General features: G+C 43.6%; 1 protein-coding gene across 2 annotated transcripts in view; it reads right to left on the bottom strand.

Moving 5' to 3' along the window:
* The window catches only part of clec19a (C-type lectin domain containing 19A), a 57,666-nt gene extending 43,011 nt beyond the window's left edge, over positions 1–14,655 (bottom strand). Inside the window, exon 1 of one of the 2 annotated variants that reach the window (XM_063057458.1) lies at positions 14,483–14,655. In XM_063057458.1, the coding sequence (XP_062913528.1) occupies positions 14,483–14,633 (151 nt within the window). In that variant the 5' untranslated portion in view covers positions 14,634–14,655. Of the gene's footprint in view, positions 1–6,565; positions 6,621–14,482 lie in introns of those variants that run through there. The other variant, XM_063057459.1, reaches the window with a different exon arrangement.
* Positions 14,656–16,373: the final 1,718 nt, after the last annotated feature.

Genomic DNA, 16,373 nt, shown 5'->3' with positions numbered 1-16,373 from the left:
GGGAGAGGGGGAGAGGGGGAGAGGGGGAGAGAGAATGAGTGTATATAAATAAATAATGGATGGGGTATGAGGGGGAGGTGGGGCATTAACGGAAGTTAGAGAAGTCAATGTTCATGCCATCAGATTGGAGGCTACCCAGACGGAATGTAAGGTGTTGTTCCTCCAACCTGAGTGTGGCTTCATCTTGACAGTAGAGGAGGCCATGGATAGACATATCAGAATGGGAATGGGACGCAGAATTAAAATGTGTGGCCACTGGGAGATTCTGCTTTCTCTGGCGGACAGAGCGTAGGTGTTCAGCGAAACTGTCTCCCAGTCTGCGTTGGGTCTCGCCAATATATAGAAGGCCACATCGGGAGCACTGGACGCAGTATATCACCCCAGCCGACTCACAGGTGAAGTGTCGCCTCACCTGGAAGGACTGTCTGGGGCCCTGAATGGTAGTGAGGGAGGAAGTGTAAGGGCATGTGTAGCACTTGTTCCGCTTACAAGGATAAGATTTAAGTTCCTCGGGGTCAATATCACAAATGACCTGACTTGGTCCAACCAAGCAGAGTCCACTGCCAAGAAGGCCCACCAGTGCCTTTACTTCCTGAGAAAACTAAAGAAATTTGGCCTGTCCCCTAAAACCCTCACTAATTTTTACAGATGCACCGTAGAAAGCATTCTTCTAGGATGCATCACAACCTGGTATGGAAGTTGTCCTGTCCAAGACCGGAAGAAGCTGCAGAAGATCATGAACACAGCGCAGCACATCACACAAACCAATCGTCTGTCCTTGGACTCAGCTTTATACCGCACGCTCTCGGAGAAGTGCTGCCAGGATAATCAAGGACATGACCCACCCAGCCAACACACTTTTCGTCCCTCTTCCCTCTGGGAGAAGGCTCAGGAGCTTGAAGACTGATACGGCCAGATTTGGGAACAGCTTCTTTCCAACTGTGATAAGACTGCTGAATGGATCCTGACCCAGATCTGGGCCGTACTCTCCAAATATCCGGACCCGCATCTTGATTTTTTTGCACTACCTTACTTCCCATTTTTCTATTTAAGATTTATAATTTAAATTTTTAATATTTACTATCGATTTGTAATCCAGGGAGCGGGAAGCGCAGAATCAAATATCGCTGTGATGATTGTATGTTCTAGTATCAATTGTTTGGAGACAATAAAGTATAAAGTATAAGTGCCAGGAGGGAGAACGGTGGGGAGGGATGGGGGGACGAATGGACAATGAAGTCGCATAGGCAGCGATCCCTGCTGAAAGCAGAGAGGCGGGAGGGAAAGTTGTGCTTAGTGGTGGGATCCCCTTGGAGGTGGCGGAAGTTACGGAGAATTATGTGTTGGGCCCGGAGTCTAGTGGGGTGGTAGGTGAGGACCAGGGGAACCCTATTCCTAGTGGGGTGGCGGGAGGATGGGGTGAGAGTGGATGTGCGTGAAATGGGAGAGATGCGTTTGAGAGCAGAGTTGATGGTGGAGGAAGGGAAGCCCTTTTCTTTAAAAAACGAGGACATCTCCTTCGTCCTGGAATGAAAAGCCTCATCCTGAGAGCAGATGCTGTGGAGACAGAGGAATTGCAAGAAGGGGATGGTATTTTTGTAAGAGACAGGGTGAGAAGAGGAATAGTCCAGATAGCTGTGAGAGTCCGTAGGCTTCTCGTAGACATCAGTAGATAAGCTGTCTCCAGAGATAGAGACAGAAAGATCTAGAAAGGGGAGGGAGGTGTCGGAAATGGACCAGGTAAACTTGAGGGCAGGGTGGAAGTTGGAGGCAAAGTTAATGAAGTCAACAAGCTCAGCATGTGTGCAGGAAGCAGCACCAATGCAGTCGTCGATGTGGGGGGCAGATACCAATATAGGTTTGGAACATGGATTGTTCCACAAAGCCAACAAAAAGGAAGGCATAGCTGGGACCCATACGGGTGCCCATGGCTACATCTTTAGTTTGGAGGAAGTAGGAAGAGCCAAAGGAGAAATTATTAAGAGTAAGGACTAATTCCGCTAGATGGAGCAGAGTGGTGGTAGAGGGGAACTGGTTAGGTCTAGAATCCAAAAAGAAGCGTAGAGCTTTGAGACCTTCCTGATGGGGGATGGAAGTATATAAGGACTGGACATCCATGGTGAAAATAAAGCGGTGGGGGCCAGGGAACTTAAAGTCATCAAAAAGTTTAAGAGCGTGAGAAGTGTCACGAACATAGGTCGGAAGGGATTGAACAAGGGGGGATAAAACAGTGTCAAGGTATGCAGAAATGAGTTCAGTGGGGCAGGAGCAAGCTGAGACAATAGGTCGGCCAGGACAGGCAGGTTTGTGGATCTTGGGTAGGAGGTAGAAACGGGAAGTGTGGGGTGTGGGAACTATAAGGTTGGTAGCAGTGGATGGGAGATCCCCTGAGCAGATAAAACTGGTGATAGAATGGGAGACAATGGCCTGGTGCTCCTTAGTGGGGTCGTGATCGAGGGGTAAATAAGAGGAGGTGTCCGCGAGTTCCCCTTGTCCTCACCTACCATCCCACCAGCCTCCGGGTCCAACATATAATTCTCCGTAACTTCCGCCACCTCCAATGGGATTCCACCACTGAGCACATCTTCCACCCCCCCCCCCACCGCTTTCCGCAGGGATCGCTCCCTATGCGACTTCCCTGTCCATTCGTCCCACCGATCTCCCTCCTAGCACTTATCCTTGTAAGCGGAACAAGTGCTACACATGCCCTTATACTTCCTCCCTCACTACCATTCAGGGCCCCAGACAGTCCTTCCAGGTGAGGCAACACTTCACCTGCGAGTTGGCTGGGGTGATATACTGCGTCCGGTGCTCCCGATGTGGCCTTCTATATATTGGCAAGACCCGACGCAGACTGGGAGACCGCTTTGCTGAACACCTACGCTCTGTCTGTCAGAGAAAGCAGGATCTCCCAGTGGCCACACATTTTAATTCCACATCCCATTCCCATTCTGATATGTCTATCCACGGCCTCCTCTACTGTCAAGATGAAGCCACACTCAGGTTGGAGGAACAACACCTTACATTCCGTCTGCGGAGCCTCCAACCTGATGGCATGAATATTGACCTCTAACTTCCGCTAGCGCCCCACCTCCCCCTCGTACCCCATCCATTATTGCCTATCCTCTGGGCTTTCCCCCTCCCCCTTTCTTTCTCCCTAGGCCTCCCGTCCCATGATCCTCTCATATCCCTTTTGCCAGTCAACTGTCCAGCTCTTGGCTCCATCCCTCCCCCTCCTATCTTCTCCTATCATTTTGGATCTCCCCCTCCCACTTTCAAATCTCTTACTAGCTCTTCTTTCAGTTAGTCCTGACGAAGGGTCTCGGCCAGAAACGTCAACTGTACCTCTTCCTAGAGATGCTGCCCGGCCTGCTGCGTTCACTAGCAACTTTTATGTGTGTTGCTTGAAATTCCAGCATCTGCAGTTTTCCTCGTGTCAAGATTACTTGTCATACACATTTCAAGACAACAAGCAACTAGAACCAAAGGATTAAAAAAAACAAATAAATTACTGGTTGGGGAAGTGGATTCTACAATAAACGTATTGATATGGCACGATTTAAGATAACATTGAATTTAATTCTGGCAGCAGAGACAATTCAACCATGATTACTAAGATAAACATTAATGTGTGAACTCAAACATTGTATCCTAATGGGATTCAAGTAGGTAAATTATTGCACTTCATCTTATATTGGGTTGGAAATTATTTTATCCTTTTATGAGTGAAAGGTTAGAAATAGGAGAGACTGGATACAAATTACAAAATTAGCTTTAGCAAGAATTGTGGTCATTTCACTGACATTAGGAAGGCAAGAAGCACTGGAGGATAGCTAGTAACTATTTTACATAAAAGCTATAAATACTGGAAACGCTGAAGCAGGCTGGAGAAAAATGAGCTAGTGTTTCCAGTCAAGGTCCTTTCCTCAGAACTGGGAAATTTCAGAAATGAACAAGTTTCAAGAAGCAGAGAAAATGAGTAGGGCTGAGAGAAGGTCAAAGACAGGGTGGAAGGCCAAAGAGGAACAGTAATACAAGGTGAGAGATGGTAAGCACGCAGTTAAAGAATCAAGCCATTTCAAATCAGTCAAGCCAATCCTGGTGTGGAGTAGCAGAGTGACCTCACAAACACAAGAAAATCTGCAGACACTGGAAATTCAAAGCAATAGACACAAAATGCTTGAGGAACTCAGCAGGGCAAGGCAGCATCTATGGAAAAGAATGAACAGAGACCCTTCATCAGGACCTCCAGCATTTTGTGTGTGTAGTGAACCATCAGTGATAAAGGCAACTGCACCTGATGAAGAATGCTGTTGTGCAATTTCAATTCAGTGCAGAAATATGATAGTTTATTAATTTGCATTAATTTCTGTTCAGTCAGAAATTGTTGTTAAAATTAAGAAATACACATCCAACAGCCAGACTGCAAAGAAAAGTAATGCTGTACGCCATAGCATTACATTGCAATGCAGGACAGTTAAATTAACATCCAGTGACGGAAATGCTCAATACTGATTGTACAAGTAACTGATGCATATGAACCAGAACAGGCATCCAAAACAAACCTATATTGCCAAGATACTGTGTCTGTGAACCAAGAGGTAAATACATCATTTAATTAATTATTTGTTATATAATTCTGCCCCAAACTAACATTCTGAAATACGGTTTACAGACCCACATTGTCCTTGTGATGTTATCAAATGTTACACAACACAAGCTTATACTAAGAAAGAAATCTGTAGGAATAGTTCAAACTCTTGTGAAAAAGAATTCATTATTTTTCTTGTGCATCCAGTTTTGTTTTCTAAAATGTTGTTATTTTAAGTGAAATGCAATTTTGGTCCAGACAAGGAAACTCTAGTAAGTTGCTGGAGGGACATATACGTACTGGCAAGACAGCTGAAGTTCAGGACAGAATGCAGAGCGAGTGTCCTTAAAAGGAGATATACAGTATCTATAGTAGTGGCTGTGAATTGTTGCCATATTTGTTACATTAAGATTGGAATGTAAAGAAACATTCAGTTGTATTGATAAAGGGTTTTTCACTGTCATTGTTGACAGGTGATCTGTCTTTCCTCAGATAGCAAACTCTTTTGAGGAAAGTAGTGTGATATGATGACGACCATTGCCTTGTATGTGGAAAGTACATATAGGAACTAAAAATGGTCATTTCAAATTATAGGCAAGACTAAAAGCTTCAGGTTTACATAGAAAATAGCAGAATTCAGAAACTAATGGAAGAATCCTGAAACTAATGACAGAAATAATATCATAAATGCGTAGAAACTCAGATTTGTAGTTCCTTGTTAAAATCTCACTAATTCTACATGATGCAAAAATGGAATGTGACATAGTTCACTGATATTATGCACTGGCATGGTAACAGTAAGGAATACAAATGTATTGCCAGTCACCACTAATGATTCTGTGGAATTCGTTGCCACAGAGGGCCGTGGAGGCTGTTGTGTCTTTGCAACTACACATCAATGAAATAAAAGCATGCACGGAAAGGCTTTAACTGGTGTATTCACATTGCAGTGAGAGAGAGAGGAAACAATGCGCATGTGTAGACAACAGCACATACATAGACAACAGATATAGATAGTGCTGGGGGGGGGGGAAATCATTGTTATAAAAGAAATAGATCCATACATTACAGAGGCCATGTCAGTGGGTGTATTTAAAGCAGAGGTTGACAGGCTCTTGATTTGTAAGGGTGTCAAAGGTTATGGGAGAAGGCAGGAGAATGGGGCTAAGAAAGATAATAAATCAGCCATTATGGAATAGCAGAGCAGACTTAATAGACCAATTGGCGTAATTCTGCTCCTATGTCTTACGATCTTATAAATCAGCTAATCAGTTATGATCATCCCAATGTACTTAACATCTCTAAAAGAAAGTAATGAACTTAGACAATAGCAGAGCTTCTCATTGAAATATCGGTTATAATCGATACCTGTACCCGGCCTGAAGCCCGAGAGAGCCTATTCATCATATACCGGAAAAGCACAAGATACTTTTTTTAAAGATTTGGAAATATGGTAATTCCCATCTGCAGCTTTTCTACCTCAGCTTCTATGAATCTGCAGTAAAAAGCATCTTTCTTCTGCTGCTCTAAATATGAAGGCATATAGCATAAATGTACCTGCTCTGATCCATAATGAAACCTTTTGAAAATTCTAACCAATGAGCATTATGCAGCCAGTTTTGGTCTTGCATACAACTCAGAAAGTGAACACCTCACAATGATAAAATGATATGTTGTGTAGATTGTATGCAAGACACAACTGGCTGCATTATGCTCATTGGTTAGAGTTTTCAAAAGGTTTCATTTTTGGAGCAAAATGGGATCAACAGAAGAAAGGCACCGTGCTTTTTACTGTGGATGCATAGAAGCTGAGGTAAAAAACAATGTGTTATGAAACGGTGTAAACTGCCTGGAAAGAAGGCCTTCCACACTCATCACTGCTGATCACAAATGTGAACAATTCTTTACAATCGGATCATGCACTATTGGAGTCTGTGATTACCCCACACAGGTGCAAGGGGAATATTGGCTTACCAATTCTCAGGCCAGCGGCTAGCCCTACGATGTCAGGTCGAGGCTTAGACATTCCCTGGAGAGCTTAGTAACTGTCCTCTGGCTCCACCATCTGGTGCCAGCTCTAAATACAACATCAAGGATCAGACATGCCGTCTTGGCTAGCCATGAGTAAATATCATCAGATGTGCATGATAGTGCATATTGATCTGTCATTGCACAACTTTTTCCACCACATATTCCTCCCTTACAGTAGTTTTACTGCCTCTGATCTTACTTTGGGAAACCTTGCTTAAAACATTGATAATTTAAGCAACTTCTGTACCCTAAACAAAATAATATCATCTAATCTAATCTTCTGCAGTACTTTATTGGATTACATGACAGAAAATCTGTGCAAATCTTATTTGCTGAAATGTATTAGAGATTTGGAAACTTCATTTATTCCCAAGTTGTACATGTGCATTACTTTAATAGGTCTCCTACTGCAGCTGTCTGTGTAATTATAAAGCAAAATGTTAGGAAAAAGACTCCTAAAATTATTACAATTAAAAAAAAAAATCCTTAAACTACCTCAGTAGTGATGGATGATGACAAAGTCACAGTTGCAGCAGTTACATATGTAACAGTTGGTCTACAGATAGATTATCCTTTGAGATGGTGGAATTTGCATCTCCCCCAATTTCATTTGGAATTAACTCCCCATCTGGGATTCAGTAAACGGATTTCCAAGTCTATTCTGAGATGAATGAATACTGCTTCTCAGGCACACTCTCAGGATCAAGGATGTGGGCCACGGAGTCATACAGCACAGAAACAAGCCCTTCGCACCAACCGGTCTGTCTGTCCATTCTGGCCCATCGAGCCACACCGCTCAGCAACCTCTGATTTAACCCTAGCCTAATCATGGGACAGTTTACAATGGCCAATTAACCTACTCATTGGTATGTATTTGTACTGTGGGAGGAAACTGGAGCACCTGGAGGAAACAGAGTCATGGGGAGACCATGCAAGTTCCTTACAGACATCGGTGGGAATTGAACCTGGGTGGTTGGTACTACATGGCCACGCCACCCAAGTTAGTCCCATTTACCTATGTTTGGCCCCAGTCCTTCTAATTCTTTCCTTTTTTCCATGTACCTGTCCGACTGTCTTTTAAACTGTGTTATTATACTCATCTGTTCCACTTCCACTGGCAGCCCATTCCATTTGGCATCATCCTAAGTGAAGAACTTGCCCCTCAAGTCCCTTTCAAATCTCTTCACTCTTATCTTATAACTATGCCCCCTACTTTTGGACTCTACCACAGGTTTGAGTACCTCTTATCTGAAAACCCAAAGCCTCCGAAATCTGAATTCTTTTTTTGAGTGCTGACATGATATTGCGAATGGAAACTTCCACAAGGTGCTGGGAAAGTTACCAGGCAATGAGCAGGTCTCTGAGCATAGCAGACCGTTCTGAGAAGTGAGCTCACATGTAATGAACAGAAGTTAATGAAAAATAGAAAAACACTGCAGAAAGTAGAAAATGAAGATCTCGAATGTGTATTGAAAGAGTGGATTTGTCAGCAGAGTGAACATATCTTAGTCAAGAAACAGGCAAAGATCTATCGCGACAAACTGAAAATTGAAGGTAATTGTGAATATTCAGCAGGCTGGTTACAGAAATTTAAGAAAAGATTTGTGGTGATAAAGCATCGTTTGCTGATCATGAAGCAGCAGGGAAATTAATTGATGAGTTTGCCAAGATCGCCACTGATGAAAGTCTAACACTAGAAGTCTACAATGCTGATTGTTTTTATACCCTACATAAAACCTAAGTAACAATACACCGCACCATAACTTTAAAAAAAAATCAAAACACAGCATTGTAGATGGAGACTGAAAGCCTGCCATTGTTTGTTGTTATTCAACTGCTGATTCAGGTATTCTCCCGATCTGTTCTGCTGCTTTTGTTACCCTGAACACATTATATTTTCATTACATTAATGGTATGTAATAATTTTCACTGTTCAGTACATATATGTGATGAACAAATGCAAGACAAATACTGCTTACCAGTAGCACATATATTCAGAGTTGGAAATGATGGCAAATCCCAAGCTATCTCATTATATATTCCAAATTCCAAAAAAATCCAAAATAAAAGCACATCTGGTCCAAAGCATTTTGAATAAGGTGTACTCAATCTGGGGAATAGACTGAACGTATTCACCCTATCTAAGCCCCTCATGATTTTATACCCTTGATTACCTCTTAGTCTCCGACATTCCATGGAAAAAAAAAGTCCAACTGCTCCCTGTAATTTAGTCCACTGAGTCCTAGCAACATCCCTGTAGATCTTTACTCCTCTATTTCCAGTTTATAACCACCTTTCCTACAGCAGCGTGACCAAAACTGAACACAATACACCATGCTGTCTTAGTAAAGCCTTGTACAACTGCAACATAATCTCTCAAATTCAAGTTTAAATTTATTGTCAATCAACCGTACACATTTATACTGCCAAATGAAACAACGTCCCTCGGGACCAAGGTGCAGAACACATTACATACAACTCACAACACAAAAGGTAATATTACCACAAATAAATTAACAAAGGACGAGGTGAATTTATGACACAAGTCAAAAAAGTAAGCAACGTGCTACTGGTGTTTTAAATGTGATAAGACCTAGGTGGTGGCAGGGAGTTCAGTGGTCTCATAGCCTGAAGCTGGTTCACATCCGAACAGTTCTTGTTCTAATGCTATGGTACCTCCTGCCTGATGGTAGGATGTCAGAAGGATTGTTGGATGGATAGGAGGAACTGTTGACAATGCTAAGTGTCCTGGATACACAGCGCTCCTGATAAACATCTTGGATGAGTGGAAGAGACACTAATGATCCTCCCAACAGTCCTCGCAATCCTTTGTAGGGTCTTATGGTCAGATGCCTGGCAATTCCCATATCAGACAGTGATCCAGCTGGTCAGGACATTCTCAAATGTTCTACTGCAACACACACACACACACACACACACAAAACACTGGAGGAGCTCAGCTGGCCTGGCAGCATCTATGGAAAAGAGTAAACAGTCAATATTTTTGGGCTGAGACCCTTCATCAGGACTGGGAAAAATAGATGAGAAGTCAGAGTAAGAAGATGGGGGGGGGGAAGGGGAGGAAAGAGTACAAGGTGGTAGCTGATAGGTGAAACGGGGAGGGGGTGAGGATGAAGTAACTGTGAGGGTAATTCTGAAAGAGATAGAGGGCTGGAGAAGGGGAAGACCATGGAAGAAAGGAACACCAGAGGGAGGGGATGGGCATGTAATGAGATAAGGTGAGGGGGAAAATGGGATGGGGAATGGCGAAGGAGGGAGGGGAAGGGAGAATAATTACTGGAAGTTTTGAAATCGATGCTCGTGCCATCAGGCTACAGGCTGCCCAGACAGAATACAAGGTATTGCTCCTCCAACCAGAGTGTGGCTTCATCGCGGCAGTAGAGGAAGTCATGGACTGACATGTTGGAATGGGAATGGGAAGTAGAAGTAAAATAGGTGGCCACTGGGAGATCACAGTTCTTCTGGCAGATGGAGAGTAGGTGCTCGGCAAAGTGGTCTCCCAAACTATGTGGGGTCTCACTGATGTACAGGAGGCCACACCGGGAGCACTGGATACAATAGATGACCCCAACAGACTCACAGGTGAAGTATCGCTCTCAGGTTGGAGGATCAACACTTTATATTCTGACCGGATAGCCTCTACCTAAAGACTTCACATCTTTTTTTCCCCCCCCAGTCCTGACGAAGGGTCTCAATCAAAATGTCAAATGTTTACTCTTTTCCATTATCTGCTGCCTGGCCTGCTGAGTTCCTTCAGCATTTTGGTGTGTATTGCTTGGATTTCCAGCATCTGCAGATTTTCTTGTGAACGTTCTATTGGGTAAAATGGGGAGAGAGGTGGGGAGGCCTCACTCATCTCAATCTCCCCAGGAAGTTGCTGTGCTTACTTAGCTAAGGAAGTGATAACACGAGACTAGGTAAGGTCATCTGTCATGTGCACTCCCAGAAACTTGGTATTCCTAATTCTTTCCATTTATGTGCAGTAAGGAGTGGTCAACCTACATCTTCCTGAAGTCCACATTCATCTGTTTAGTCTTGTCCAAGTTGAAACTCAAGCTGTTGTGCTCACACCATTCTGCCAGCCACTCTGCTGCCTCTCCGTATGTTATCACGTACAAATTAATCATTATTGTTGATGAGGCTTTTCTATGCTCTATATTCACTGCCCTGACTGATGAAAGCAAGTATACCAAAAGCCTTCTTCGCCACTCTGTGACCCACTTTCAGGGAATCATGTATCTGAACTTCTACAACCATCCCCAGGCTTCGACTGGTTACCATGAAAGTCCTACCTTGATTTAACTTCCCAAAAAGTAAAACCTTGCAGTTATCAGAACTAAACTCAATTTGCCATTCCTCAGCCCACTTACCCAACTCACCAATATATCCTATAGTTTTGTGGGTTCTGAGTTGGCCAATGAGACCAATGTGGGACTGCTCTACAGATGAGGCAGGCAATGGTCTGTTGTAGTCAGTGGGTGATTAGTCTGTGGGCTGACTGCTCATTTTGCCATTTACTCAGAGTTCCTGTGTGCTCCTGATGCAGGGGCTCAAGTTTTGGTAACATCCCAAAAGCTGCTTCTCTACTTTGACTGCTCATGGGCCAGAGATTCCCAGGAGTCTGTTATGTGAAACAATTTTTTTTTAAGGAAGCTTTAAGCCCACCATGTAATCTCTTTCCATGACAAGAGTTGGAGCGCAAATTAATCCATACCTGTTCAATGAACACCTCCTTGTAATTGGTTCCAATTGATCATTATTTCCCCTGTTCAGAAATAGTAAATAATGCAGGAGATGATTCCATTTAAACAACCCTGCCATTCAGCTCATTCCAATCCTAGCTGCTAGGAGAACAACCAACCAATGCCATCACGTCTCCTTATTGAATTCCAGGGCCCCTAGGATACACAAAAGATGCTGGAATTGGGAACAAAAAGACTGAACCAAGGGTCAAACAGCATCTGTGGAAATCGCGCAAAATGACCGAGAGGGAAGAGGAAATATTGCCCATATATTGCTGTAGCAGGGGAGGTGGGATAGAGGAATGTAGGTGATAAGTGGATTCAGGCGGAGAGGAGTTGATGAGCAGGTGGAACCAGTTAGGGGAGGGGGAAAGGGAGAGTGAAAAAAGTGAGGAGAAAAGGGTGGATAGGAGTGTGTGGGAAGAGAATGAGAGGGGGGTGGGTTACTTGAGACTGTAACATTCAGTGTTCGTACTATTGGTTTGTAAGCTAGCTGTAGAGAATACAAGATGTTATTCTAATTTGCATTTGGCCTCTCCATTAAAATGCTACTGGATGTTTGAGTCGGCCATTGCAGACAGAGCCCAGACACTCCACAAAGGAGTCAACTCACCCAAACCTTGTTTCACAAACGTTGTGGAGGCTGTGTCGCAAACTCTGAGTGCGGCAGACCAGCCTGGAAGGGGTGCACGTGCACATCTGCCTCACCTGCGAAGGGTGTTTATGTCCCCTGATGGTGGTGAGGGAGGAGATGAGACGACAGGTGTTACACCTCCTGCGGTTGCAGGGGAAAGTGAACCCGGGACGGGGAGAAGTGCGGAAAGTGAACCCGGGAGCCACAAGAGAGTGCAAGCAGAAGTTGGGGGGGGGGAAGTGAAGAGGGAAAGAGTCGATGGCTGTTTTGATCACATTGGAACTGGCAGAAATAGTGGAGGATGCTGCGCTGGAAGTAGAGGCTGTTGGGGTGGAAGACAGAAACCAAGGGAGCTGTACTGAAGTTCTGTCTAGACGGAGGGGTTGAATGCAGCCCTGCAGGAAATGGAGCAAATGCCCCCAAGGGTTCCATCAACTACGGTCGAGGGGATGCCATGTTCGTGGAAGGAGAAAGACATTTCAGAGGGCCTGGAGTAGAAAACAGGTCTTTGGTGAGATCATTTGCATTGGAAATGGAGCCTTTGGGGGAGAAAGGATCCATTGTAACAGGGGCCTGCTTCATGTGAGTATTCAGCCTTCCAGTCGGCAAACAGTACATCATCCTTTGCCATTTCTGCTAGTTCCAACATAATCAGTCACATCTTCACCCCACAGCCCCACCTTTCTTATTTCCCACAGAGACCACTTCCTTTGGGAGTCCCTGGTCCACTCACCCACCTGCTGGGCACTTGTAAGGGGTACAATACCAGTCACTTTCACCTCCCCCCTCACCCGTCGGTTGAGGCAGAGGTGTACCTCCTCTCCCCATCTGGTTCCACTTATGACCTACCAGCCTTTTGACTGAATCCAACCCCTCCCAATCTTCTATAGCTCCTTACTGACAAACTTTCCTTTCTGCTCTCTGTCCCGATGCAGGGTCTTGACCTGAGACAATAACTCACCAGACGCTGCTTGGCCCGCTAAGTTCTCCAAACATTCTGCTGAGAGAGACCTTAGGCAAACCATTTATCAAGAGTTGTCAATAGGGGATTGTTCCTTTTACTGTTTATGTTCTGACTCACACCTCTCAACCAATTGCCAACCTATGTCAAAAGGTTATCTTGCATTCTGTGAGCTTTCAATTAAATCAGTAATCTTCAGGGCAAATTTTACTGAATCCTTTCTGGGAATCATTGGTGAAAGATAACTCTCAATGAGAATCTCCTGGTTCCCAAGCATCCAACCAGATTAGACAGATGTGACCTGCCCTTCACAAATCTAGGCTGACTTTCTTTGATCAGTTCAAACCTACCAAGTACTCAGTCATTCTGTCTCTGAAAACACATTCCAATAATTTCTCCATGACTAATGTTAAACTGACAGGCTTGTAGTTATCTGGTTCATCCCACCGTCTCTTTGTAAATAATGCAGCCAAATCTCCAATTCTCCCATACAAATATTAATTAATTAATTTTTTTTACTTTATGTCGCATTAAGGCATAGATTAATCACAAATCCATTAGCATTTTTAATTTATAGTAAATCTGATTGACTCACATTTGCAACCTCTATAGCAGTTTAGCGTTACTTAATAGTTTTATATCCTGCTAATTCCATCCATACAGGATCCCTAATTACCCATTAGGAGTTCATCCTAGACAGCAATGATTTCTTACTCCCATGATGCTTGCTGAGTTTTTTTTAACCAACTTGAACAATTTGACTTACTCATTAACAATTCCATGCAAATAGCAGAAGATAACGAAATACTTGCTAACGGAAGATACATACTATAATATGACCAGGAAATGTTAAAAACGCCTTCCACTGCGCATCCTTGCAGGGATGTAACAGTTACATCATTGATCAGCGGACTGTGTGCCTCATTAACTCCCGATTGTGTCAGACCAGAGCATATATAATGCAAAACACCACTTTATTACATTAACGCAAAAATAATGTTCTAATTTCTTGGGCTATTAATCCCCTGTGCACCGTACAGCGTCTTCCCGCCAGGCATTTGCCCAGAAGTGCCACACATCGGAGGCGAGACATTTAAGCCCTGGAAGTTCCCAGTCTGGTCTGGAACATTGTCGACAGGGTGATGTTCTAAATTCTTGGGAAATATTATTCTAATACGTATATGTACAGATTTATCGGCGCTGTTGCCAATAAGTACTCTGCAACGTGTTTCCGAGATAAATCTTCATTCCCCATTTTATCGCGCTTACAAGTTAAGGAAAATGTTGACCAATTTTCCCGTGCAAGTTCGGTCTAGTTTCGTTTTTCTATTTTGATGGGGAATTATTAAAGAACGAAAGAGAATAAATGTCATTATACATTTTTCTTCAGCGCAATGTAATGATAAAGATTTTTAAACATCCTGCATGTGGACTTGACAAAGTCATTAAACTATTCCCATTAAGATGTAACTTCCAGCAGGTTTCCAGAAAGTTTTTCTTACCTTGGCTAATTTGAATTTGTGTCGGGAGGACAGCCGTTTCTGAAATTACCGCAAGAGACAGGACTACCCCTACATTCCAGCTAATCATTGTGATAGCCCTTGGACCGTCTCCCACTCGCAGATCAAACCCAGCGAACCCTCCGCACTTCATTCAGTACAAATTCCTACCGACTGCCGCCGCACTCCACCCTCGCCTTTATGGAAATTAGACACTGGGGTCACGAGGCTGATTTTGCATCCTAAAAAGGTACGTTTGGTTCCAGAGAGGGAAAAAAATAACGTTAGGGATTCGGATAAGGAGTGCCTATTGTGTTAATTTTATTCATAGTCATGAAGTAGAGAGATTTATTAAGTTTGTCTACCACCAGCAACACAGCATAATATATAATAGTGGAGAGACTACATTTTTGAAAGATGGTGAAGAGAAAAAAGTTGAGAATTTCCTCTGATCGCTGCTGTGTTGGGCTAGAGGACAACGTGTACTGTCCATGATGGTAATTGTATATGGTTTAGATTTTGTTCTGAAGCATATTTTCTCCTCACAGATTTTGTCCCAACTGAGGAGCACTTCCTGAATTGTCTGTATTCACTATCCATTTAAGCTAAAGGGGTTACTACCTCTACTGGAATACTCAAAAACAGTAAGAAAGAGAGACGGATACTTTATTGATCCCAAAGGAAATGACAGTGTCACAGTAAAATTACACGTGCACAGATATACAAATGTGCAAATATTAAAAGAGAAGTAAGAAAGAATTTTTAAAAAGTTATCACAAGCTGTCTAACAGGAGGGGGTCATCACTTCCCCTGCTATAGTTTGACTCATTATAGAGCCTAATGGCCGAGGGTAAGAATGGCCTCATATCGTGCTCTTTGGAGCAGCGTAATTGTCTTAGTCTATTACAAAAAGTGCTCCTCTGTTCAGCCAAGGTGGCATGCAGAGGGTGAGAAACGTTGTCCAGAATTGCCAATAAGCAGCCTAAAATAAATAGATTATAGATTAGATTAGATTCAACTTTATAGTCATTGTGCCGAGTTCAGATACAAAGCCAATGAAATGCAATTAGCATCTGACCAGAAATGCAAAGAGTAGTGTTATTTACAAAATAACTGAGAATAAAAAGTAAGTGCTACAGTACACAAATATAAAAGTACTAAGAGAGTCCAATATGGGTGCAATACTGCTTAGCGCTGTGATGAAAGGTTCAGCAGGGTCACAGCCTCAGGGAAGAAGCTCTTCCTGTGCCTGCTGGTGTGGGAGCGGAGGCTCCTGTTAGGCCTACTGGATGGGAGGAGAGTAAAAAGTCCATGGTTAGGGTGAGATGCATCCTTGATAATGCTTTTCACCCTGCCCAGGTAGTTTTTATGGTAAATGTTCTCAATGGTGGGCAATTGGGTGCCGATAATCCGCTGGGCAGTCTTCACCACACGCTGGAGCGCTTTGAGGTCTGATACGGGACATTGCCATACCACACTGAGATGCAGTTGGTGAGTATGCTCTCAATGGTACAGCGGTAAAAGTCCGTCAGTATCCTGGGACAGAGGTGAGCTTTCTTGATGCTCCGCAAGAAATAAAGGCGCTGTTGCACCTTTTTGATCAGGATGGAGGAGTTCAGAGACCAGGTGAGATTCTCAGAAATGTGGATACCAAGGAATTTGAAGCTTGATACACGCTCCACTACAGCTCTATTGATGTAGATGGGGACATGAGTGTGGCTCCTAGCATGCCTGAAGTCTACAATAATCTCCTTGGTCTTCTGGGTGTTAAGGGCCAGGTTGTTACCAGCACACCACACGGCCAGGTGCTGGACCTCATCCCTGTAGGCTGTCTTGTCATCCCCTCTGATCAGGCCAACCACCGTGGTGTCATCTGCGAACTTGATTATGGAGT

This window comes from Mobula hypostoma, chromosome 9 (genome assembly GCF_963921235.1).
Source record: "Mobula hypostoma chromosome 9, sMobHyp1.1, whole genome shotgun sequence".
Taxonomy (NCBI): domain Eukaryota; kingdom Metazoa; phylum Chordata; class Chondrichthyes; order Myliobatiformes; family Myliobatidae; genus Mobula; species Mobula hypostoma.
This window is presented reverse-complemented; position numbering and strand designations above follow the sequence as displayed.